At 42.2% G+C, this 23,893-nt stretch overlaps 1 protein-coding gene across 1 annotated transcript; it reads left to right on the top strand.

Moving 5' to 3' along the window:
* Positions 1–1,531: 1,531 nt before the first annotated feature.
* Positions 1,532–23,138, top strand: mllt1a (MLLT1 super elongation complex subunit a; the record flags this gene model as incomplete). Its single annotated transcript, XM_080505712.1, has 13 exons — positions 1,532–1,674; positions 11,359–11,539; positions 12,478–12,560; positions 14,423–14,566; positions 15,418–15,534; positions 17,330–17,648; positions 17,679–17,992; positions 19,274–19,361; positions 19,546–19,657; positions 20,125–20,224; positions 22,083–22,157; positions 22,337–22,408; positions 23,010–23,138. The coding sequence occupies exons 1-13, from the start codon at positions 1,663–1,665 to the stop codon at positions 23,136–23,138; spliced, it is 1,746 nt and encodes a 581-aa protein (XP_080361838.1). The 5' UTR covers positions 1,532–1,662.
* Positions 23,139–23,893: the final 755 nt, after the last annotated feature.

Here is a 23,893-nt window from a genome sequence, read left to right as displayed (position 1 = left end):
ACTGCAGAGGACCTTGGCTCCGTTAAAGGAAGGTCTTCAATCAGAAGACTTGTAGCTTTCTTCTGAAGAGAGAACTCTGAATGGATTCAGAAATATAGATGTATCCACAAACACATTTTTAAGACAAGGGAAACAGAGATTTTGATGATTACACCAATAATCCATGTACTTATAATTCAATACAATCAGTTCATCAGGTGCGAAGCTACAAAGTGAACTTTAAGGTTTACTAAAAAAAAAAAGAAAGAAAGAAAGAAAGAGAGAACCGCTGTCATGTTCGGTGCGGAGACAGGGGCCAATGAAAGACCAGAGGCTGAGCTCAAGGCAGACACTGAGATTTTCATTTGAGTGATCAGGATGAACAGGATTAAAAATGAACATATCAGAGGGACAGCTTAGGGCAGCAGTATAAAGACAAAGAAGAAGTCAGGCTGAGCTGGTTCACACATATGCTGAGGAATGATGGTAAGCGAATTGGACAAAGGATGCTGAAGACGGTGCTACCAGGAGAGGTGGAGAAGCAGAAGACCTGAGAGAAAATTATCATTTTTAATAAATGGATTTCTTTTTTTATTTGATTTTTTTTTTTTTAACTGTGAACACAAGGTCACTTGTTGAATGGGACAGTTTTCATTTAGCTTGTTGATCACTATACAGCTGGAAGAAAAATAAACATGCACATTATAGTCACACACAAACATTTTGATGAAAAGGAGAGTAACATATCATTTTCCAAAAATGTTGAAGAATTGGAAGATGTGTGCTGTGTGAAATAATTATGTGCACACAAAGCTGTATATCAATGTTGGATGATTGAGACTAGATCTACTTTTCTCTTTTAATACATGGTCTTGTTACTTCACTCTTAATATTAAACCTTTTCTAAAACAGTGCAGACAAATGATCTGATCGACTACTGCGGACAACAGATTTATTGCCATCAAAGTAAAATTTTGTCATCGAAGTTGGCTGATATATTACCAGCAACTACATAATATATTTTTATTCGCATTTTACACATTGACCAAACCTCCAAAAATGTGATTAGCATATTTTCGATGCATCAATAATGAGTTTCTGAGCCATGTGTATCGCACTGAAGCAGGGGCCAGTGTGTGCAGTGCAGCCACATTCTGGATGTAACACTGAGGTGCAACATCCTGGAAAATTCACATTAGTATGCAAATATAGAAGGATCTTGCGAGTTGCCTGAGTGAATCTGGGCCCAGCAGTTAATGGTATTGATTTTGCATGCACTTCTCAAACAGCGATATCTAAAACGTGAAACTCCTGCTATTAATCAATTAGCCTGCTGTGCATTTTACAATTGAAACAGAGCTGCACCCATTGGGACAGGATCGCTGTCACTCGAGAAAACCACCAGAAAATGCTTTAATTGTATTTGCAGCTCGGCGCCCGCCCCGCCCCCCGCCCGCTCCGATTGGCCGATTTCGCTCGAGCTTGAATTTACCGCTCTCCCATTGGCCGCGGGAGCTTTCTGTTTTGGTTGCCTGCCAGCGGGCGTCTGGAAGGGGAGGAGAGGGGAGCCGTCTACCTTCCGCTTCTGGGGCTGGATTGACACACAATGAGGAGCAGAGGCTGGGGAGACGCTCCACGAACGCCGCTGTAAATAAATACAACAATCAGTGACGGCAGAGAAACATGGAGAATCAGGTACCGTGGCTTTTCCCGTCTCCTTGCGCGATGTGAACTTTTGGGGGTGAAAATGGCAGCCGGCAGCGTGCTGGCAGGGCAGGAATGAATCCTCTGTTCGCCAGAAGAGAGAGAGAGAGAGAGAGAGAGAGAGGGAGAGGGAGAGAAAAAACCCCGCTTCTGCTGCTAATGAACTCGTAGTTGTTTGGCTCCGGCGCTATGCTAACTGGCCACTCATACATCGGTATTTACCGCTAGTGCTAGCCACGGTGTGCCACAGTGTTCAGCAGCGCCGCTGCGAGCAGCCACACAAAGAGACCCTCACCTCGGTTCTTTCCCCCTGCGTTCTACGTTTTAGCAACCACCCGCTCAGTTAGACAGCCTTAAAAAAAAAAGAGAGAGAGAAAGAAAAAAAGCCTTATCATGTCGAGGTTTGGAGGAGCTAGCTGTGCTAATGGAGCTATAAGGAGTGGACTCGGCCGTGGGCTAAGCGGCTAAGGAGCCACTACAAGGCGCCGGGGAAAAAAAGATTTGTCCTCCCCAGGTTGAGCCGGAGAGGCGGGGTGTTGTCTGCGCTGGAAGCGGCCTCAAACCTCCACATTCGGGGGGCTAATAAAACCAGGGATCTGCGCTCAACCTTTGAAATATCTGTGCATTATTTGCGAACGCTTGGTTAATGTTTAATGCCCGGCGCGTTCGCGGTTGTAGAGTAAATCGCGTGCAGCGCGATGGGGACGCCGATCGGTTCTCTGTACGAATGTTGAACTTGAATTCAGTTGTGATGACCACTCTGGCACTGGAAGATCATTGTTAAACCAAAAGAAAAGCAGTGTTCCATAGACTGCCTTTTAAAAAATCTGCACATTTGATACTGATGCATGTTTTGATCTGCTCAATTTGAGATTTTGTCACCATCGAAACGTGCAGATTTTATTTCGCAGAAACGTGGGTAAAGCAAATTATAGATCTGCTTACAGTGAAGGAGACACTTCGACAGAATGGGTTTCTCTAAATGCCTGAGGTTATGCAGGACTGTATTTCAGATGGGTAGGCCACACACACCCATGGAAAGTGGCTCAGCCACTTTCTTGGAGCCAGTCTCCTTTCAGTACTGGCTTCTTTGAAGTTTTAACTACATCTGTGAAAGTGCATCCAGGGGAAGTCTTCTGCTACAAGTTAAAAGCACTACTGTTACTGTCAGGAGATTTTCCCATCACACGTCCAACTGGAAGCATGATTTTAATTGGGAGGTTTTTTTTCATTGTGAAATTTTAATCTAAACTTTTGTAATGTACTTATGACGGCAATGGGGAATAAAGCAGCCTGCCATCAAAGTCTATGTAAAGCACTTGTACGTCTCCATTACGTGTCAATATAAGCCAGATAAAATTAGTCTCGTCAAACATTTGATTAAATCAACAAATGGGATTAAAGTGACTTAAATTCCCGAGCTTTTCTTCTGTATGCATTGAGTCTCCTGGAGAACCACCTGGAAACAATAGTGAGCGTCTGCCTTCAAAGGAAAGAATGAAAGCCAAAACTGAAAAGAGTGCTAATTGCCCCCGGATATCAACAACCACCAAATAAAATGGCATTCTAAACCAATTTACATGCTCTAATTATAGTGCAGCAGAGTGACTTACAGTCACTCACTGTTGATAAGGGCGCCTGACTCTGGACTGTGGCATTCATCAGTCACAACAGATAATCCATGAATACTCTTGGTGTGTCATCAAAATTAAATAAATCAATGTAAAGTGACCAGTGCAGAGATAGGTGTGGCGACCAATCCTTTCTGTCGGACATGGCTTTAGACCAAATTCATTAAACTCGTGGGCAACTGTGATTCACTAGGTAGATTAGGTCATCGTTCTGTCCAAATATTCACCCATGAATACTGAAGTGATCAGATTGATGTGCAGCAAGAATATCATCAGATTGAGGCATGGCTTATATGGCGTTTTCAAGAGGAAGTCAATCACATTTGATCTGTGATGCTGGCCATTTGTAAATTGCACCTTTGAACCCATATCTAGTGTTACATGGAAGCCCACCACTATATCAAGATAGATTTGTTAGGGTGACGAAACAAGCTTGTTGCTTTTTTTTATGTGTGTGTGTTTAAACAAGAAACGCCTAAGAAACAAGCGATCTGCAGGAGCCCAAATAATGTTTGACAGTAGCATTGTTTTCCAAGTCGGATCAGTTGTTCTTTACTGCTGCCATTTTTTTCTTGAAATTGTGTGCGTAAAGCATCACAATGTGAGTTTACATAACAAGCATGCAAGCAGGGTAAGAATAATTTGATCCCAAACGAGGGAGGCGCAGGACATAAAACGAGTCTACTTCAGAATGAAATTTCTTTCTTAATGGAATCTATTGGATTAAGATCTTCTGAAAGGCATGTTTGAAAGGCTTTCATTACAATTATAGTTTACAAGTAAACACAGCGAGGGAACATTTCACTATGACAAGAAGTTGTTTGGAGAATGTTCATAGGACGGTGGCTAGCTATTATATGGAGTGTCGGACCGTGGTTGTGTGCACTTTGTTTCAGATTCTTCACCCAATCATTTGAAAAGTTCAAAACAATGAAACAACTTGTCCTAATTTTGGGCCCCACACAGATCTGTCTTTGGATGTGACTCCAGTAAACATTTTCTAACATGCATCATGCACTGAAGATAAACCTCTAAGCTTACCTTACGCTTATTTTTAAGTCAAAATAATCCCGTCAGAGTTCTACATTTAATAGTTTATTTCAGAACCTACATAAAGAAAGTATACCAGTGTCTCTCTAGCTGAGGCTGGTATGTGCAAAATAATTTTTTAATGTAATAAATAAGCACCCCCTCAATAGTTGGCACTGAAAATCTTAATCTGTTCATGTTTTATCCATATGAAACGCTCTGCTCTACTGCCATGCACATGCCAGCCACGAGTTGGAGCTTCAGCGATGTCAGACAGCAGTCCGCTTCCGCATTGCAATGTGGGTAGATGAGGCGATGCATCGCATTGAACCACCATGGTGTGACAGGTTTGTTCATTAAAGCCTCAGGAAGTTGGTACCTTAAGTGTGAATACCCCCGATGATGTGAAATGATAACGTCTTGAGTGCTGCCCAGTTCAAAGTGCCTCATACTTCAGCATTTAAAGCATTTACACACAGATTGTACTGAATTTGAACTATTTTCTCAGCATTTTCTTTTTAAGCCAAATCACATGCTTCATTTACATAGTTCCATTTATTTAACAGGAACAATTGTCACCAGTAGCATGCGTATTGGTAGATTACTAGATATCTTTAATGTTTATCTCAAAACCTCCGCAGTAGTTGTATTTGTGAGGTGCGCTGTTAAGAAAGCTCAGTTGCAGGTTCCTGCTGAGTTTAGAAACAGAGCAGGATTAGCTTCTTCGAGGTGCGACGTGTGACGTGTGACCAACTGCTGTTATAGATTAGTTCGGCTCATTACCGATCAATCAATAATCAATACGCTTCTTATTGGAAAACGCAGGTTGATTTAAGAGGGAGGTTTGTTGTCCCCGAAGAAATGGTTCATAGTCGGGCTGACAGTGTTGTTGTCTCTACGTCAATGGAGAGTTGACTCCAATGAGCAAACAGGTTCTCGCAAAGGTTTGCTGGAAGAAGCTCATGTAGGGAGAAAAAAAACGTAGATATGTAGACTTAAAGGCAGAAGCTGAATAGCAAGGGTGGAAAGTTGGCGTGTGGCCAGTTGTGTTGGTATGTCGGTGGTATCTCACAGGGCCAGCAATCCTGCTCCTGGGAGAACTGGGACTGCTGGGACAGACCTCGGGAAAGGTAAGGGAATTGTCAGAGCAGGCAAGCAAGTGCAGCTGATGGCTTTGGTTCAGAGGGACGACTGCCAATTGGGGGCCAGCAGGGGGACCTGCTGAGCAGGTTTCATAGCTCCTCTGAAGAGACCATGCAGGAAGAGGAAAGGGTTTTTTTAATGGTGGGAGTGACCTATTGGTCACTCTTCGAATGAGGCCATGCTGCGACACTTTGCTGATTTACTCTGCAGAATTATTTTTTGTATTTTGTTTTGCTCCTCTAACATTTTCATGTTTATGATTTAGTAAATGGGGCTAAAGTGTGCAGCCTAGTCCAGCAGGGAATGGTTTTAGCTTATTCTAGCTCCCCTCCTCAAGAACATCTTCCTTGTGCTCTCTTAATTAATTTAGGTCTTATTTAGTTTTGGTCTTTGAATGTTGCCATGCTGCCACAAGTTATGTTTCTTTTTGTTTAACATTAGCATATTAAAGCTTTATTAACTCAAAGAACCCTAACCTGGCACTGACACTAACTTATTTGTGTTCTCTTACTACATGGCTATGGTACTGTAGTACCAGGAAAGGTAGCATCAGCAGTGTTGGTACCTAATGCTCCCACAAACTTGTTTTTTTTGTAAGGTGGCAAGTTCATTTGAGCCATGACAGCCATCTGGTAATTTTGGTAGTTTAGCTTCAACAGCCATAGCAGGTCCTGGATATCATATGAAAGGGGAGCAATTTGCTTTTGACCAAGACCGCAAAGTATAAATCTCAACTGCAACATTTTCACCCTGAGATAACCGGCCCTCTGTGTGTTGACTCAAGTCCAATTCATGAATAACCTCGCATCACGCTATGACTTTTTAAAGCACTATTATCCACCATTACTCCACTCATTAGTCACATTACTCAGGCTCACAGTCACATGCTCGAGTGTCTAGTGAACAGTTGTCACTGCATCTGGACCGAGGCAAAGTCTTCATGTCCTGAATTGTACGGAACAAAGTTGCGAAAGTCGTCTGCTGATAATAATTGTGGTCACATACATGCAGACATTTACCATCAGTTGCCAGAGATCACACCGATGCCTGGCAACCTTTGGTGTGTGTGACAGATATTATCCAATTCATTTCTAACAGTTAAGTATTTTTTATGGACTGCAGAAAAAAAATCTACATGGATTTCTTCCTCACAAATTACTGGTTTTGTTTGCAAAGTTACACCAGGAGGCAGGCCTGAAACCATGTTACACATGAATAATCCATCAAAAAGTGATTTTATTTTTCCCATTAGTAAAGCCACTTTTAAACAGTGCATTGAAAAATCAAACAAAGTTGTCTTACGAAAGGCGCTGTTTAACACGGGGACCGTTTGGCTGTTTACAGGACACAGAAAACCCAACTTTTAGAAAATGGCTTCCGGAGTGCAACATTTTTGAAATGCTCTGTTCTCCATCTCTATGTAAACAGGATAATTTTTACATTTCTGGATCACTGGGTAATGCTCATGCACACTTTGGTCGTATTAAATACTGTAGTAATGCACTTTTAGAAGTGCACTACGCTGTGGCGGAAGGCCATAGGCGGGTATTTTGTCAGCATTTAAAATCTAATTCAGTTGTTGAAAATTGTGATGAAAAGCTTGAAGTCACAATACATTTTGGCAACGATGTTTAAAACACCTGTCTAAAAACTGTGTTGCATTTTTTATATTTTCTGTGCGTTTCCCTTTTTTGTTAGATTAGTCAGCCTTAAATCAAATTTTGCCTTGGTTGACACAAGGAACATCTCGAGTCCTCACAAAAGTTCTCATTCGGTGAAGTGTTCTCGGTCTAAATATTCTTGAAAAAGAAACATCCATCCGACAGACTTAACTCAAGTCCAGCATGTGAATGTTTAATTTATGTTGAATCCGTTTCCCGTTGGAGCATCTCGACACAGCTTGACGTTGCTTTGATTCATACGTGAACAGCGAAGGAGGGCCGTGACCTTGTGCGAGTACATTGTGAGCTTTAATGTCTCCTTGTAATCCTTAGGTGTGTGTGTGTGTGTGTGTGTGTGTGTGTGTGTGTGTGTGTGTGTGTGTGTGTGTGTGTGTGTGTGTGTGTGTGTGTGTGTGTGTGTGTGTGTGTGTGTGTGTGTGTGTGTGTGTGTGTGTGTGTGTGTGTGTGTGTGTGTGTGAGAACTCTGCATTAGGGAAGACTGGACGAGCACTCGCGCCAGTTTTTGTAATCCCCGTACACCCGTACACACGCCCTCTTTCCAAGGTTCACTTGCTTTGTTTGGGTGCCACACACAGGTTGTTTGTAACCTCCTGTCCTTCGGAGTCCTGTAGCTTCCCAGTGAAAGCTCCACTTTGATCTCACTTTGTGTGATCTTCCTTTAAAGCAAAAGTGACTTAGCCTCCCATAAACATTGCCGCTGCTGAGATTGCTTATTCGTGTGTGTGTGTCATCTCCGAGGAAAACCTCCCGACTTTTATTTTGATCGGTTATTAGCTGGCAGTGATTAACGTGGTCATGTGGAGTGTTATTTACAAGGCAGCCGGGAGTTCATTGTTTTCATGGGAGCCGGTGTGTCTGCCAAAATTTGTATTTCCCTCAACTGAAGCGCTGAGTGCGTGTGTGTGAGAGAGAGAAAGAAGGGAGTAGGACATACAAGCACTATTTCAGTATTACCAGCTTCGCTTTGCTTGTTTTTATGCAAGTTTTTACTTTGATAGAAGTGAAATTTGTCGTTTCAGTGTTTGTCCACATAAATGTAAGAAAGCAAACAGTTAAGAATGGCCTTTTCTGAGATTTGTCCCATTTCATCTTCAGATTTGGATACAGCACAATTATTTTAGATGTAAATATTTGGGCAACCAGAAATAATCCCTTTGTTTGAGTGCATTTGTATAATTTGTAAAAGTCTATGTTGGAACACATATAAGTTCAGTATTTTTAAAAGGTGCAGTCTCAACATGAGCCGTTTTCAATGTGACTTTTTGTTGTCTTCGGTTTGCATTTTTCTTTATAAAATGACACCTGCAGTATAGCTTTATTGCTAATACTCCTTCTCTAGCACTAAGGTTGTTTTCAGTGCTGCGTCACTGATCTATCAGCTTTTATTCTTCCTGGTCGGGCCCCTGCAGGCTGCATGTTTAACAACCTCGCGATCTCAGTATCCTTAAAGGTTACAACATATTTCCACTGTTGACATTTACCTCTGTGCCGTTCCTCCAGTTGAAATGATCTGCAGCTGTAATAATTTTCGTTGAAAAATACTAAACACTTAAGTTTTCTTGTCTCTCAATGCAAGTAATTTGCTGTTATTCTGGTTGATGGTGTTGTATCCATCACATGCTGGTTAAAGAAAATAAAGCTTAAATGTTGCATTGAATTTCAATAGCTCTTCAAATGGTGGCAATATAATAGCAATATTAGCAACAATAACAAACATAAAGAAGCCCTACCACAAGTCGTTCTTCTGTCACACACACACACACACACACACACACACACACACACACACACACACACACACACACACACACACACACACACACACACACACACACACACACACACACACACACACACACACACACACACACACACACACGTTAAAAATCTGACGCTGAACATGAATATGACTCCTTTGCTTTGAAACCTACTCCACTGATCTCAGTCCTGAAAATAACGGCTCATTAATTTTTGGGGCCAATCATCTAATCAACTAATTGTTTCAGCTGTAATTTTTATGCCTCTGGGGCTCTTTTTTGATTATTGGCTGATATCTCACATAGGGATGCAGCTAATTATTGTTATTATTATTCAGAAGTAATTATTCTGTCAGTTTTAGTCTCAATGAATCAGTCAGACGAAAAACGGCAATTAGAAGTGTTTTGTGTTTTTTAATCTCTTTTTTCCCCCCCTGATCAACAGTTCAATCCCTAAAAATACTAAATTTATCCAATATGTGTTGAAGAAATAGCCACTTGCGGGGGCAAATGCATCAGTAGGAGAAAAGTCCTGGTTTTCAAATTAACTAATCAATCAATTAACAGTTTGTTGTTACTCATCGCATCTTTTACCACAGTGTATATTTATTGCCCGTCTTCATCCTTCCTGGGCTTGTAGTCCTGATTTCTTTACGTTTTGCTCTTCACAGCCCTGCTTCTTGCAGTCTCCTCAAGGGGGGAGGGGTTGCCGATGATTGCAAGGACTCCACAGCGGCTCGCTGTGGGTGTGGTGGAGTCTGGAGTTTAAGGGCATTACTGCCACAGAATGGCCGGGCATTGTGCCAGGCAGCGGTGTGTGTGTATATGTGTGTGTGTGTGTGTGTGTGTGCGCTTCGGGGGAGTGTGGGGGCTGCAAAGCGCCAGACCAGCTCATCTCAAAACTGTCTCCTCTAATCCCCCCTCTCAGTCCCAGCTCACGAGCTTCTCAGTGCGGGGGCTAAATCCCCACATTCTTCAGTCCTCCCCTGGACATAAAGTGCCTTTCTGCCCCCCCTCCCCTCCTCCTCCTCCTCCTCCACTCCCAACGCCACAGTGTCATCCGTGTGGCGCGCTGCCGTCATAGCTTGTGGCCGACTGAGGCGCCACCACGACAACGTGGACTAACCTTTTGAGATGCGTCGACTCGAGCTGCAAATTACTTGTGTTCCTGCTCCCACGCGTTGTCCAGTCCTCGCATATATTCCGCGGTTTTGTTCAACGTGGACTCGTGGAACTGATGAATAATGACCCCATGGATTAATCTCACCACTAGCTTATGTTTATTTCATAAGATACCTCCCTTTTGCAAGGTGTCTTTGCTGCTGTAATTTATCACTGCCAGGGCCCGACACCCAGCTCTGACGTACAGTCATTATCGATCCTTCTCATCGAATTCCCTATGGTCGTCATTTGGTTTACATTTTCAGCACACATATTCACATATGCAGCTCACATCGAAAGGATCATTTCAATGTGCACAGAGTGGTCCCACATGCCGCTTATGCTTAGTATCACATCTTTTTAGTATTACTGAATAATTGAGTTCCAGATCATTTCTACATGTATACACACAATTATTTAAAAACAGATTTCATATTATAATGTCAGTGAAGACGAAGACATTTGACGTTGCCCGTCAGTACGCATCTTGATTAGGGAGTGGTATTTACCACTGATATTGTGATGCGGTGCAAATAACCGTTCACAAGTTTGCCAATCTATCTTGCCTACACTTCATTTTAGGGTTGTAGGACGATGCAGCTAATCCCAGCTGACTATGGGCCGGGTTGAACCCTGGACACGTCACTAGTCCATCATAGGGCAAACAAGAAGCACTGCACTTTTTTTAGATTCACGATTTTACATGATCCCCTCCTTGATGCACGTGACATCAAATTTCAGTATATCCAAGTCCAGTGTTGTGTATTTTCCTTATTGCTTTCTTTTTAGGCAGGCATATTGAAACCAGGGTTAGACACCCCTGCTCTAAAGCAATTACTTCCCCCTTCAGCCCCGAGGTGTCTGTGTTACCAGTTATCCTCAGAAATCAGGGAGTGGGGTTGTTTTGTCGAGTCACTTTTCACTGTTTTAGAAAAGTGGACCAACAAGACTCTGAGGACTTGAATGGAAATATATTATTCTGTTAATTGAAAATCTCTCAATGGATTTTATGTGCCGATATGCTCAGTTCAAACAATAACTGCAGAAGCGAGTGTCGCTATTAATGCCAAGCGCTCAATCAGTGTGGATGTTTAATTTCAGTTTTATTTCAGCACTGCAAACATCCATCTTTCTGACAGATTTTAGATCGTCGAGACAAAGATCCCCTGTTGAACACACGGGTTACGAGACACGACGCTCAAAGGGAATTTGCCCGTCACCCGTGACCACATCTCTTGTTTGCGTTGACGACACGTCGTTTTCTGTTTCCAGTGTACCGTGCAGGTCAAGCTGGAGTTGGGCCACCGAGCTCAGCTGAGGAAGAAAGTGACATCGGAAGGTTTCACCCACGACTGGATGGTGTTTGTCCGAGGGCCAGAGACGGGCGACATCCAACACTTTGTAGAGAAGGTTGTCTTCCGCCTGCACGAGAGCTTCCCAAAACCCAAGAGAGGTATGACGGAGCGTCTGCAGCTCACACACAAAGAACTGCAAATACGGACACATCTTTCAATATTTATGTTTAAATGCGATGTTGCTGATCTGCGATGTCCTGTAGTACTCGCCTTTTTGTTTTAAACTCTAGGACTTTATTGTTCCACTGCTCGAAAATCAAGAAACAACATTACTACATTATGTTTGATTTTTCGACGCAGAATTGTTCACGTCTGCATCGCAATTCGTCGTACTGTAGAAACGATTAAATTCAGCACCTCCAACAGACATGTGTACAGATATGCAGACACACTTGGATGTAGATGTGTAAAAATGCATTTATATAGACCTACTCTTCTAACGATAGATAAAAGCCCAGGCATACATCTTGAATATATGTCTGTATATTTGTGCACATTGTAATTATAAGTAAAGACCATGATCTGATGCTTTTTGTCATTAAAATCACTCCACTTGGTCTCACATGAGTTTCTTCACTCCGATATGTGAATATCATGCGGTGTCATAATTACCTGTTTCATAAAAAAAAAAAAAAAATCTTCCATGTCGATATGGGTTCTTCCATCATCTTTAGCGTAAAATTGAAATATATTTGCATAATTACTTTTTCACCGCTTGAAGTCAAGAATTTATATGGTGATAATTTAGACCCTACTTTCTTAGTTGTTGTCCACATGGAGCTACTGCCCTGCATATTTACCCACCTTTCTACTTTCGTAAACACTTTTTAAATAAATAGCCTGTCATCAGACACTGTGGGAAGCTGATAGTGACTCACTCATGTGAATTAGGTGTGTTGCTGAGGCGCACATTTTAAAACGCCGGGTAGTGGCACTGAGCGACTCTGATTTAAACATAGAAGTCCTTGTTTTAAGTTTTCATTTGTACATTAAATCAGGTTTATTATCACAGTGACATGTCTGCGTCTCTCCCCAGTATGCAAGGAGCCGCCGTACAAAGTGGAAGAGTCGGGCTATGCTGGTTTCCTCATGCCTATTGAGGTTTACTTCAAAAACAAGGTAAGAGACGGAGGAGTGTGGTCCTTTATAACTAAGTGTGGTTGTTTTTGTTAGTTTTAAGTATTTACTCACTCGGATTGGATTAACATTGCGGTTTGTGCTACGTCACACATGTTTTTAAATATTTGTCTTTAAAAAGATTTTGCTAATCTGGCCTACTACTACTTGAAGGAAGGTAAATAGAAGGAGCTAGGCTAACTTTAAGGACGTGCACATTTGTGTTTGGAAATAGGTGAATGAACTTGTTTCAAATTTGTTTCTGTAAACCAAGACGATATACTAATGAGCAACGACGCCTGATTGGCAGAACTTATGATCAGCTCAGGGTGAGGTTCACGACAGAAGAACCCATCTCACCAACGTGAACAAGGAGCTTCCAGAAAAAGGAACGTTCAATTTAGCAGGTCTTCTTTAGATTCTAGAATGTGTCTCGTTCTTGTTTTGTTTGAGAAGTGCAACTGTAATTTTGATGACCACAGGCAAATCCTCGGGGATCCTTCCCTTTATTTGGAAAGAGAAGTCTCATAGCAGTAATCAAAAAATACATTCAACTGCCGCTATTTTTAATGTGGCCTTTTGTTTAGCCTTGTTGTTGCACCTATTATTTAAAGTGCCTGTACACTGAGGGACCTGCTGGTACAGTTACTAATTGGGTTCACAAACATCAGTTGGAGTCGTCTGTATAAACAGTCTAATTGTGTCACAATCATTGATCTGGGAACTGAAATATGACTCCAGTCTGAATGGGGGGGCCTCAAACTTCTGGAGCTCTCCCACACAAATTATAATAAGAAGGAATCTTATTTTTCTCGAGAAATCTGTCTGTGCTAAGCAGGTTATTCATTGAATCTATCAAGAAAACTCGGTCTTCCTTTTACCCAATGGGGCCTAAATCTTGTTACTGCCCTAAACCAGGAATAATCCCATTACTTAAGTATGTATAAATGCAATGAACCTCTGCTGGAGCAGGATGCGTACAGACTCCCTTTTCATCAGGAGAAGGCAATCAAAAAAATGGACTCCTCAGTACATTAGATAAGCAATTGTGTTTGTAAAATACTTCTCATGAGTGGACTCATATTGTTACTGTTAGCGTTGGAAATAAAACGAGCTGGTGACTTTATGTCTCCGTGAAGCTTTTAATGGCACGTTGAAAAGGGAAAAACCCCTTTACTCTCACTCCAAGATAGGAGAGGTGCTTGTGCGGTAATGTCCCCTCAACTCATGCTGTGTTTGTAATACTACACCTCTGGACTGCATCCAGAAAACACTTCAGTTTCCTCTCATGTGCATTTAAACACAATAGACGCATCTATCAGGAGGGGGAACGTAAATATCAGAGCGATTACTCCATCCCTCATCGTCACACTTGCAAGTGTGTTGTTCGTGTGAAGCGTCTTCAGTTATCCTCCGCTCGACCTTCCTCCGCTCAGCTGAGCAGCCAATCTCAGGAATGTATTTTATCAGCCTGCTTTCTTCAGCTTCTATTGATTTTATTGACTTATTTCAGTGGTTGTCAAACTTTTCACTGCGTACGACCTGAGTATATATTGATCTCTCCATAGCATAGGCTCACCCTATGAGCTATAGACATTACTTATATACTTAGTTTAAATATGAATTTCTATATGTTTTACAGTTTTTAGTCTATAAAGTTTTGCACTGTTCCACTTCAATTTGAGACTCGCTGTCTTGGTCAATTCATTCAGCTTTTATTATCTTTGATTTATTATTAAAGTGAAGGTCATCGGACTGCAACATATCCAGAGTGGTGGTGCAGAAAGAAAACCATAGTCTCAATGATCGCAGATGGTGTGAGAAGAACCATTGCAATGATTCCTTTTCCTGTTTCTTTCCTGTAGGAGGAGCCCAAGAAGGTGTATTTCAACTACGACCTGTTTCTTAACTTGGAGGGAAACCCCCCAGTGAACCACCTGCGCTGTGAGAAGCTCACCTTTAACAACCCCACCAAAGAATTCAGGAGAAAGCTGATCAAAGCTGGAGGGGTAAGCCTTGACCCACATCGAGAGCAGACGACATAGTGAACACCTACGCTGCACTGCATTTCTCCAGGAATTCTCAAGAGCTCCTTTCAAGTCACATCAACTGATTTCACTCGTCTCCCACAACTGATTTTCTTCAATTGGCTTTGGTTTTCATGGTGATTGTGGCAGTGCTGCCCAACAATTATTGTCTTGTTTTATTTTATTTTTTTATATAGTTTTTATATAAATAAGTTTTTATTGCGCACAAAATAACTTGAGTTCAAGATTACTAATGACCCATAATGCTAGGCGGTTCTATACTCAATCACATCAGATTTTATTTATTTTTGTATACATTTTCTGGAAAATATCACTTAAGTCACACTAAGTGATGACTATAAAACAGTTGTCTCAAACTTTTTCAGTTTTGGCGAGGCATTAAAATGGCTGGGAAAATATTCAATACTCTAAGAGCACATTTTCCATGTGTGACATTGTATTAAAAAAAGAGAGCCTGACTTATAGCGGTGTTGCTTGTGTAGTTGTAACTACTGTCACATCAACCACCAGTTTCAGGTTTTCTGTGTTTGTAATCCCTCTGCTACAAAACTTTGAATGCCGCGTCGGGGAAATGGAAATGATGGCTTATAAAGCACTAGTGTGTGCTGCACATCAATACTTCCTTTTTGCAATGTACACAAAGCACTACATATATTTTATTTTGAATTTTTTACGTCTAATTAATGGTGCTAAATGCAAGAAAAATGTTATTTTTCTTAATACATATCAGCCCTTGCAATGTAGGATAAGGGGACATTTTACTGTGAAGAATCAACGAAGAAACACTGGACCTCTTGTCTCTCTAACTCCAGGTGTTGGTGGTCCCTGAGGGGGCTGAAGCTGTGTCCAGGCCCAGTCCGGACTACCCCATGCTCCCCACCATCCCCCTCTCCGCCTTCTCGGACCCCAAGAAGACCAAGACCTCTCATGTGTCAAAGGTCAGTTAAGTAGTATGGAAGTGATCTTCATTTTGGAATATTTAACCTTAATAAGGAGACTTGAGTGATCTCTGCAGCGGGAGGCATTTGTTTTAAAAACAGTTTGGATAAATGCCACCAGCAGAATCATCAAAGCAGTCCTCAGACCGGGTGGCTGACTCAGACGTATAATGGGTACCAGCTGTTTTTGAGCATCTGTATGCAGAATTACTCGGCTTGCTTATCTGCCAGAGGAGGGGAGATATCACGAGGAAACAGGAAACGGATCCCTTTTACATTTTCCACTCATGCCTCCGCTTTTTTTTTAGTGAACCCACAGACCAGATCTCAAAAGTCCTGTCTGTTGAACAAATTCTGGTATCGTGCAAAACAATTTTGTTGATCCTGCTTAGTTTCTTTGGGTTGTTTTTTTTTTTTTCCCAATACAGTTTCATGACTGTTACTTTACCAAACTATAATTTCCACCTGGATTTTTACGCAAATGAGAACAAGTTTCTGAACAAGTACTTGCTCTGCTTGAGACAGAACTAGTGCGTGTGTCAATGAGACCCCCCGCCCCCCATAGTGAGTTAATATAAGTCGTATGTACTTCTGCTGTACATGTGTGTTCAATCTCACGGTGTAGTTGAAGCCTGTGAAGCTGTTTGGTGATGACGAAAAGCTCAGTGTGATAATGAGAACCTCTGCCGGAGGACTCTATGGACGTCGACTCTCGTGAGGACTTTTATTACACGCTGACCCCATTTTCGTTATTAATGTTTTCACCGACAGTCTTGAAGTCAAAAGTCTAATTTCATAACTGAAGCAGCACAAGCCAGACTAACCAACAGCCGGTTTGATTGCTTCCTGTTTCAGTTTTGTTTTTTGTTTTTTTTGTGTCTTAATATTATCTTCCAACGTCTGGTGATATTCCCCACAAAACGGCAAATACTATTTGCAGAAAATAGACAAGCATACTAGTAAAAACACATTGAACAGGAGGTGTTTTCTTATACAATTCTTGTACATTTCACTATTTCCTCTTGAAGTGTGTGTGTCAGTCACCCATAAAAGCAACAGCAGTAAAAGTTATAATAATCATACCAAGTCTGCAGAGCAGTGTTTTTCAGCATGCGCATAGAGCCTTCCCTGGGAGAGCCGGACGGCTTCACGGGGGGATCCCAGTTCATGGGGATCCATTTTCCCAGCATGTTTGCTTAAAATCAGAAATGTACTTCATCTATGATGATTAAAAGAAACTTAAGTTTGTTTGCGAGAACTTTTCTCCACATACAACACTAAACAAATGCTTAAACTCTAACATGTTTAAAGTTACAATCAAAGGCATCTACTCATGACATTTCTATCTACATCAAAACAAAACCGGCAACAAACAAGAACAACTTGTTAGAGACGACGTGTTCTGGTGCTGCTATATGCTTTGTAAATTTGGCTAATCAACATTACGTTATGCATTTGCTGACCAAAAATGTTTTGTTCCTCATATCGTGGCTGTTATGATGACCTTATTTACCTGATTGTTCTGGCTTCATTCGTTCTCCATACTGAAGAGGTGATGCATTTAGCTGTTAAAGCTTTGGTCTGTGTTCACCGTATTTTAGATGTACCGCCTCTGAAACGTGTCTGAAATAGGTTCATCATCAATCTCTGTAGAAAGCCTCATGGAAAGCCAGTCATCACAGTCGGATTTGGTGGAGCAGTGTAACGTCTGTAAACCCTATGAAGTCTTGGAGTGGAGAGCTGGTTCGTGGCGATTGCTGATCGCTGTGTTTTCTGTCTCCAGGAACCCAGCAAAGATGGAAGTGGCGGCAGCAGCAAAGGACCCAAACCCCACAAGCTGACCAAGGAGCACCGTGAACGCCCTCGTAAAGACTCTGAGAGCAAATCCACGTCGAAGGGAGACAACGATCGAGATGGAAGCAGCAAAGGCAGCCGCGACCCGTCCTCGTCCTCGTCCTCGTCCAAAAAGCCCTCCGACATCAAAGTGAAGGATGAAGTGAAGGTCCTCCCCAAGGCCGCCTTTAAGGAGCCCAAACTTACCCTGAAGGAGTCAAAGATGGAGGGCATGTCCCCGAAAGGAGGGGGGGCTGGGGGCGGCGGGGGCGGTGGGGGCGGTGGGGGCGGGGGCGGAGGAGGAGGTGGGCCCGCGGATTCAAAGGCCCCGGGGAAGCGGCCCTCCACGGTGGAGTCTCCCAAGCCCAGCGCCAAGAAGCAGAAGAAGGGCAGCTCAGAGGGGCTGAAGGGGCCAGCCGGCGGAGGCTTCACGGGGACGTCCCCGCGCGTCTCGTCCTCGTCTGCAGCCAGCCAGCCGTACGGCGAGAAGAAGCAAGGCAAAGAGAAAGGTCGCTGGCACAAAAGCAAAAACGAAGCCCAGGAGCTGAAGGAGCCCAAAAAACCTCCCGAGTCGGAGGATTCCAATTCAGAAGATGAAGCGTCTTCAAAGTCTGAGGTGCGAGAAGACGACACGTCAACATGAACACAGGCACACAAATCCTCAAAAGTAGTCATGGACAAGAAATATTTTATATTGAATGACTTTAAATATATCCCAAATTTAAAAAAAAAAGGGGTTTAAAATTATTGAACTTAAATGATGATTTATTTGAACATTGTCAGTTTTCTTCTGCAATTAAAATGCTTTGACTTTCATATTATGCTATAGTTGGATCAAACAGACAATAGATATCAGCAAATCTTTTACTTTTAAGTTGGCATCATTTCTTTTTCTGCCAAACGAAAAGGCACAGCAGTATTTTAAAGTAACTGTGAAGACTTATTTTCCCGCTGATTGTGCTATTGTATTGACAAATAGTAGAAAACTGATGGATATCCAAAATATCCTTCGTTATCAAAAATGAAACATTTGAAGTCTAAAAATATGTGATAATACTTGCGGCAATTCACATTTCAGCTCATGACTTTTATCGCTTAACTTCGTAAATACATTTACGTTTATATAATACACGATTGCCTTATATTGGATGTTGAACTCGTGTGATGTTGAGCTAGCTTATTGTTTTGTTATTTGGACAAACAGGGTAGTAAAACTGATTTCAAAATATCAGATCTTGTGAAACATGAATCATTACTCTTACACACAATAAACATTAAATGAGTTGCACTACCAAGAAACAAATCCCTAAACACTTGTCAGAATATAACAAGCTTGTTAATACTTAAACCTATTTTATTATTTAACGTTATCCTTGACATTACCTGATACCATGTACTTACGCATTTCATACAAAAGGTTATGATGAAAAAATGTTTCTCAAAATATTTCTAACATTTAAGTTCCACCCTGTGCGTAAAAGCAGCAAGCAAGGGTGGCAGCAAGCACATATTTTTGTAATTGTTTTCAATGAACGCTATGTTCTATCTCTACATCAGGATGGTTTATATCCCGTCCACCTTTCACCATGTTTTTTCCTGGGGCCACTGTAGCTCAGTGAGTCGTATCCATCGCAGGTTCGATCCCCCACGTCCTGTCCATTCGTCAAATCCTTCTTGAACAAAGTTTCCAAATTGATCCATATGGGTGGATTAAGTCACTTGCATGTCAACAGTCACAATTGAAGTGAAGTAGTGCATACTTGAATTTGTGGATGTGACTTGATGTCGTATTTGCTTTGGGTTCTGCTCAAGCAGTGGCAAAGTGCTGTGTCGGTAAAATCCATTTACTATTCTTCCCTCTCTGCCACTCTCCTACTCTTTTGACTTCCTGCAGCAGTCGGCTCCCTCCAGCCTTTCCAACTCCAGCTCCAGCTCGGACTCCAGCTCGGACTCTGACTTCGAGCCGGGGCAGAAACAAGGCCAAGGTACGGTTCCTTCAGCTCATTTCGACGTGATCATTTAACAATTGTGAGGCGAAGAGACGTGGCTTTCGAAAAAGAATGTCGCAAAAAAACCTTTTCAAAAGATTAACACAGAGCGACGTTGTAAACCATCGAGCCTTCTGAATGGCAGAAGCTGGCAGTGTGTGACGTGGTGCTGCTCTCTCAGGTCCTCTGCGCTCCATGGTGGAGGAAATCCAGTCGGAGGAGTCGGATGATGACGACAGCAGCTCCGAAGAGGACACGCCCATCAAGACCAACCCGCCCAACCGTGACTCTCGGTCAGTGTCTTTTAAAGCCTCTTTCAACTGTTGAGGGTTCAAGTTGCGTCTGACAGCCACAGACGTGTTGACTTTGACGACTTGCTATCTCAAAGCGAGACTAAATATATTGCCTACGGACGAAGCGCAGATGTGTGCAAGGATTGATTACAAAGACACTTTAATCTGTTTGCATAAAGTTGTAGTTTTGTCTGTTGACAGTAGATTGTGAATTCATCAGGGGACAATGCGAGATTCCTCCAAACTTGCAGGAGCACCATTTGTCCCTTTCACTTCGCACAACTCGCCAGGTTTTAACATATTTAGTCGTGAACGCGTTTGAATCAAGATGCCAGCTTTTATTTTCTAACTTTCTTGAATCGGGAGTGCGGCATATTGGTGATATCAGACACAAAAGGCAAATGTGTGTGTGTTCTCGCCGTCCGTCTGTGAGACTGACCTCTGCCCTGTCCCCGTTTGCCCATCAGACTCAGCCTGGACAGCGAGAGTGACAGCAGTGACGGCTCGCACCGCCCCAGTCGAGACCCCGCCCCGCCTCCTCAGAAACACAGCTCCTCCAATAACAAAGTGAGTCACAGGGCGCTCGCTCTGCTTCCCGGCTTCACTGATGTGATGACAGGAACTGAAAGAGTTGTGCTACGCAATCAGCACCGAGACCTCAGAAGACCAACTTGCACGGTTTGATCAGTTCACTCCTCCTTCACGGCGTCTGCTCCGATTGGGTTACGACTGATTTCATCAACATTCTTTCAATTACTTTTTGTAACTAATACATCTGTTTTTTTTAAAGGCATTGTTTAATGTATTGTCATCAAACTTTGGGACTTCAGGAGATAAATGTTTATTTCAATTACGATAAATATGCTCTTGTAAATTACTGTATATTGTTTTAAAATCATATTTAGGAAGAATTGTATTTTACTACATGCAGGATTTTTTTTCTTTTTTTCTTTTTTTTTTCTATCTTTCTTATATATATATATATATATATATATATATATATATATATATATATATATATATATATATACACACACACACACATACATACATGGAGGATGAACAGGACATTTAGGGGGGAAATACACTCAAGAAAAACCAATAAAGAAACGAGAACAAAGAAAAGCAATCAGACAAAACAAAAATAATAATTAAAAAATAAGGTGAGAAGAGAACAAGCTAACTTTAAACGGATTGAGAGATGCGTAGTTTGTTGTTTGTCTGTAATTGGCGTTGGGTGTTTCCCCTTAAGTCGACAGCGAGGTGATATTATTTCGACAAAGTCACGTCTTTTAGACCAGTTATTGGTGAATTTATCATTTTGTAGATTAAGTGTGTAAGTTATCCTTTCCGTATTGTGCGTGTCATTGACGGCTTCATGTATGGTGGGGGTCTCGGGGAGTAACCAATACCTCGTGTTGGCCATTTTTGCAAGCGCATAAATTAGATATGTGTCTGATCGCCTCATGATTCCGAGAAATAGAGTGGGAAATTGAAGAGACAAATTGATATCGAGTATCACTTTTAAAGTCTTGTGAACCTCAACCCAGAATGGCTTTAGGAGAGAACCGTAGTAGCCAGGAGTCGGCCTCCCGAGTTCCACACCGTGTCCAGCAGGCGGCTTCACATGATGTGAAATGTGTTTTCTGCTTTGATGTAATGAAAAGAAATAAAAAAACGCATCAAACATTTACAACCAAACTTTTTCCAGATATTTGATATTGATTGTACAGGTCCAGGGAAAGTTTTCAGTCCAATCCTCACTTGAGATGTAAATATTTCCTTCCTTTTCCCATACATTTTTGATATATTGGGTGGTATGGGAGGTTTTTTGCCTTAAGGGCTTTCCAGGACCTGGCGAGGATAACCTTGTTTAATTTGCCTTGAAAGGCATCAATATTCCTCAAGAATATATCATTCAGATCTGTTTCATTTATAATATTATGTTCAAAATCGTTTCTCATTTGAAAATATCTATAAAAAAATCACACTTTTCATGAAGATGTTTCTTTGAAATGTCCAGGACAGGACTTTGAAGAATAAATGTGATACAAGTAAAAGAACAGAACAAGGGACTTATTAAACTGTTGTGATTATTTTACGTCAAGGTTTGTCTGATTGTCTCAAAGAAATAAAACGACACACTTCAAGTAGGATCTAAGCAAAACATTTTTCTAACACAAAACCACAAAATATAATTTTGTTTTGAAACTTTTGGTAGTTGGATTACAGAGTTGGTTCGTTTGACTGCATCGCTGTGATATTGTTAAAGAAACAACTTGAATCCAGTCTGTAAACGGACATGAAACACGGTTGCGTCTCTGCAGTAATCCTCAGTAATCACCTGCTCCACCCTCGATGCCCCCCGTGTCAACATTTTCTCTCTATTTCTGTGTTTCTTGTTTTCCCTCGTACTCTGCTGCAGATGTCAGTCAGAAAGAGTCCAGACTCGTTTCGCTCAGAGAAAGTGATGAAGAAGGGATACGACAAGGTAGGAAGGGTAAATCAAACTTTTTTTTTTCTCCTGCTTCACCTTTTACACACACACACACAAGGAATGCTTCCAAGAAAAGTAAATTTTTAGCCCAAACAAACGAATATTGAATTAATTTAGTTTTGACTCTTCTTTTGCTTGAAACGCCTCTAACCAAGTTTACTTTCTCGTTTGTTGTCGTGAAGGCCTACACAGAAGAACTGGTGGACCTCCACCGCAGACTGATGGCATTAAGGGAGCGTAACGTCCTACAGCAGGTTTGTGTTCCCACCTTCATTTTGCCCATTGTGTTTGTATTTTGTTATGACAATGTTTCAGTCTTCCTGAGTTTGGGATTATAGATGAGATGCATTTAAATTCTGGTTCCTGAATGATTGACGTGTGCAGCAACTGTAGGCTGAGCTCCTTAGCTTTAAGGCTCTGGCTTCAGATCCTGGTCCTTGTTGAATCTGCAGGTCATTCTTCTTTGTTATGACAAATCCCACCGCCTGCCTTTAAAGATATGTTGGATAAAGATCTATGTTTGAGCTCTACTGACTGATTAGGATGCATTAAATGTCTGGGTGGAAACACGATAAATCAAAACAATGCACAACAAGTCTTTATATATGTATATAATAAATATTCAGCACTGGTTTAACAGGCGGTACATACATAAGATTTAGTAACAGATTTTTTTCAATTCTTTACATTTTAAAAGCCCAATTATACGATATGATTCACTACGAGTTTGAACCTTGTGTTATTTATTTCCCGCAGTGTGTGTGTGGTTTGTTTTGTCCAGTGTGTGTGCAGAAAACACTTTAATATTGTGGAGTTGCTGCTCTTTAATCACATGACTTCCTCTTCTGACGTCAGATCGTCAACCTGATTGAGGAGACGGGCCACTTCAACGTGACCAACACCACCTTTGACTTTGACCTCTTTTCACTGGACGAGTCCACCGTCCGCAAACTACAGAGCTACCTGGAAGCCACGGCCACGTGACAGCGAGTGGAAGCCAGCGTGTGGACGATGCCGGCGGCAGCAGAGGTAGCCCCGCCGCCTCCCTCCCAACCCTCTGGGGAGGAGGCGAGCGGCGGCGGCGTCTGTTGCGGCCCTCTCACAGGCGTGACTGAACCATCAGGCGGCTCCCGCACACAGAAACACACAAGCAAACACACAAAGCACACACAAAACCACGACGCCACTATCACGCGGGGAAGGAGCTGGAGGAGGAGGAAGGAGCGCCGTAGCAGCCGAAGTCCGTCTCCGGTCAGGACTTTCACCACACGTCTCCCGCCTTGAGTCTGTGCAGAGCTGTGGAATTCACCCCACACACCCCCGCCCCACCCCCCACCCGCCTCCTGCACTCATACTGCTCCCCACTCTGCAAACCTAGTGCCCCCCCCCCCTCTCCCCTTCCTCCTCGTGTTCTTCCTCGCCTTTACACGCACACTCCTTACTCGACAGAACACTCCAGTTCCCTCCCCCATGTTGTCAGCTGGAGCTCATTTCTCCCCTCCGACATGCTCCAGAGTCCCCTGTGTGGGTCTGTGTGTGTCTGTGAGCACTGCTGAGGGTTAAGAGGAGATTTTCTTTGTGGTTACTGACTTTTCTTTGTGAAGTTTGAGCAGAAACAACCACTTGTTTCTTTTCTTCTACACGCACACATATACACATACACGCACATACACACACACACACACACCAGTGGACGCAGATTCAGGTAGCACTTGATATGTGATAATGTCGGTTATGTA

This window comes from Blennius ocellaris, assembly GCF_963422515.1.
Source record: "Blennius ocellaris genome assembly, chromosome: 12".
Taxonomy (NCBI): Eukaryota; Metazoa; Chordata; class Actinopteri; order Blenniiformes; family Blenniidae; genus Blennius; species Blennius ocellaris.
The sequence above is the reverse complement of the archived record's forward strand: the minus strand, read 5'-3'. Positions and strand labels throughout refer to the sequence as shown.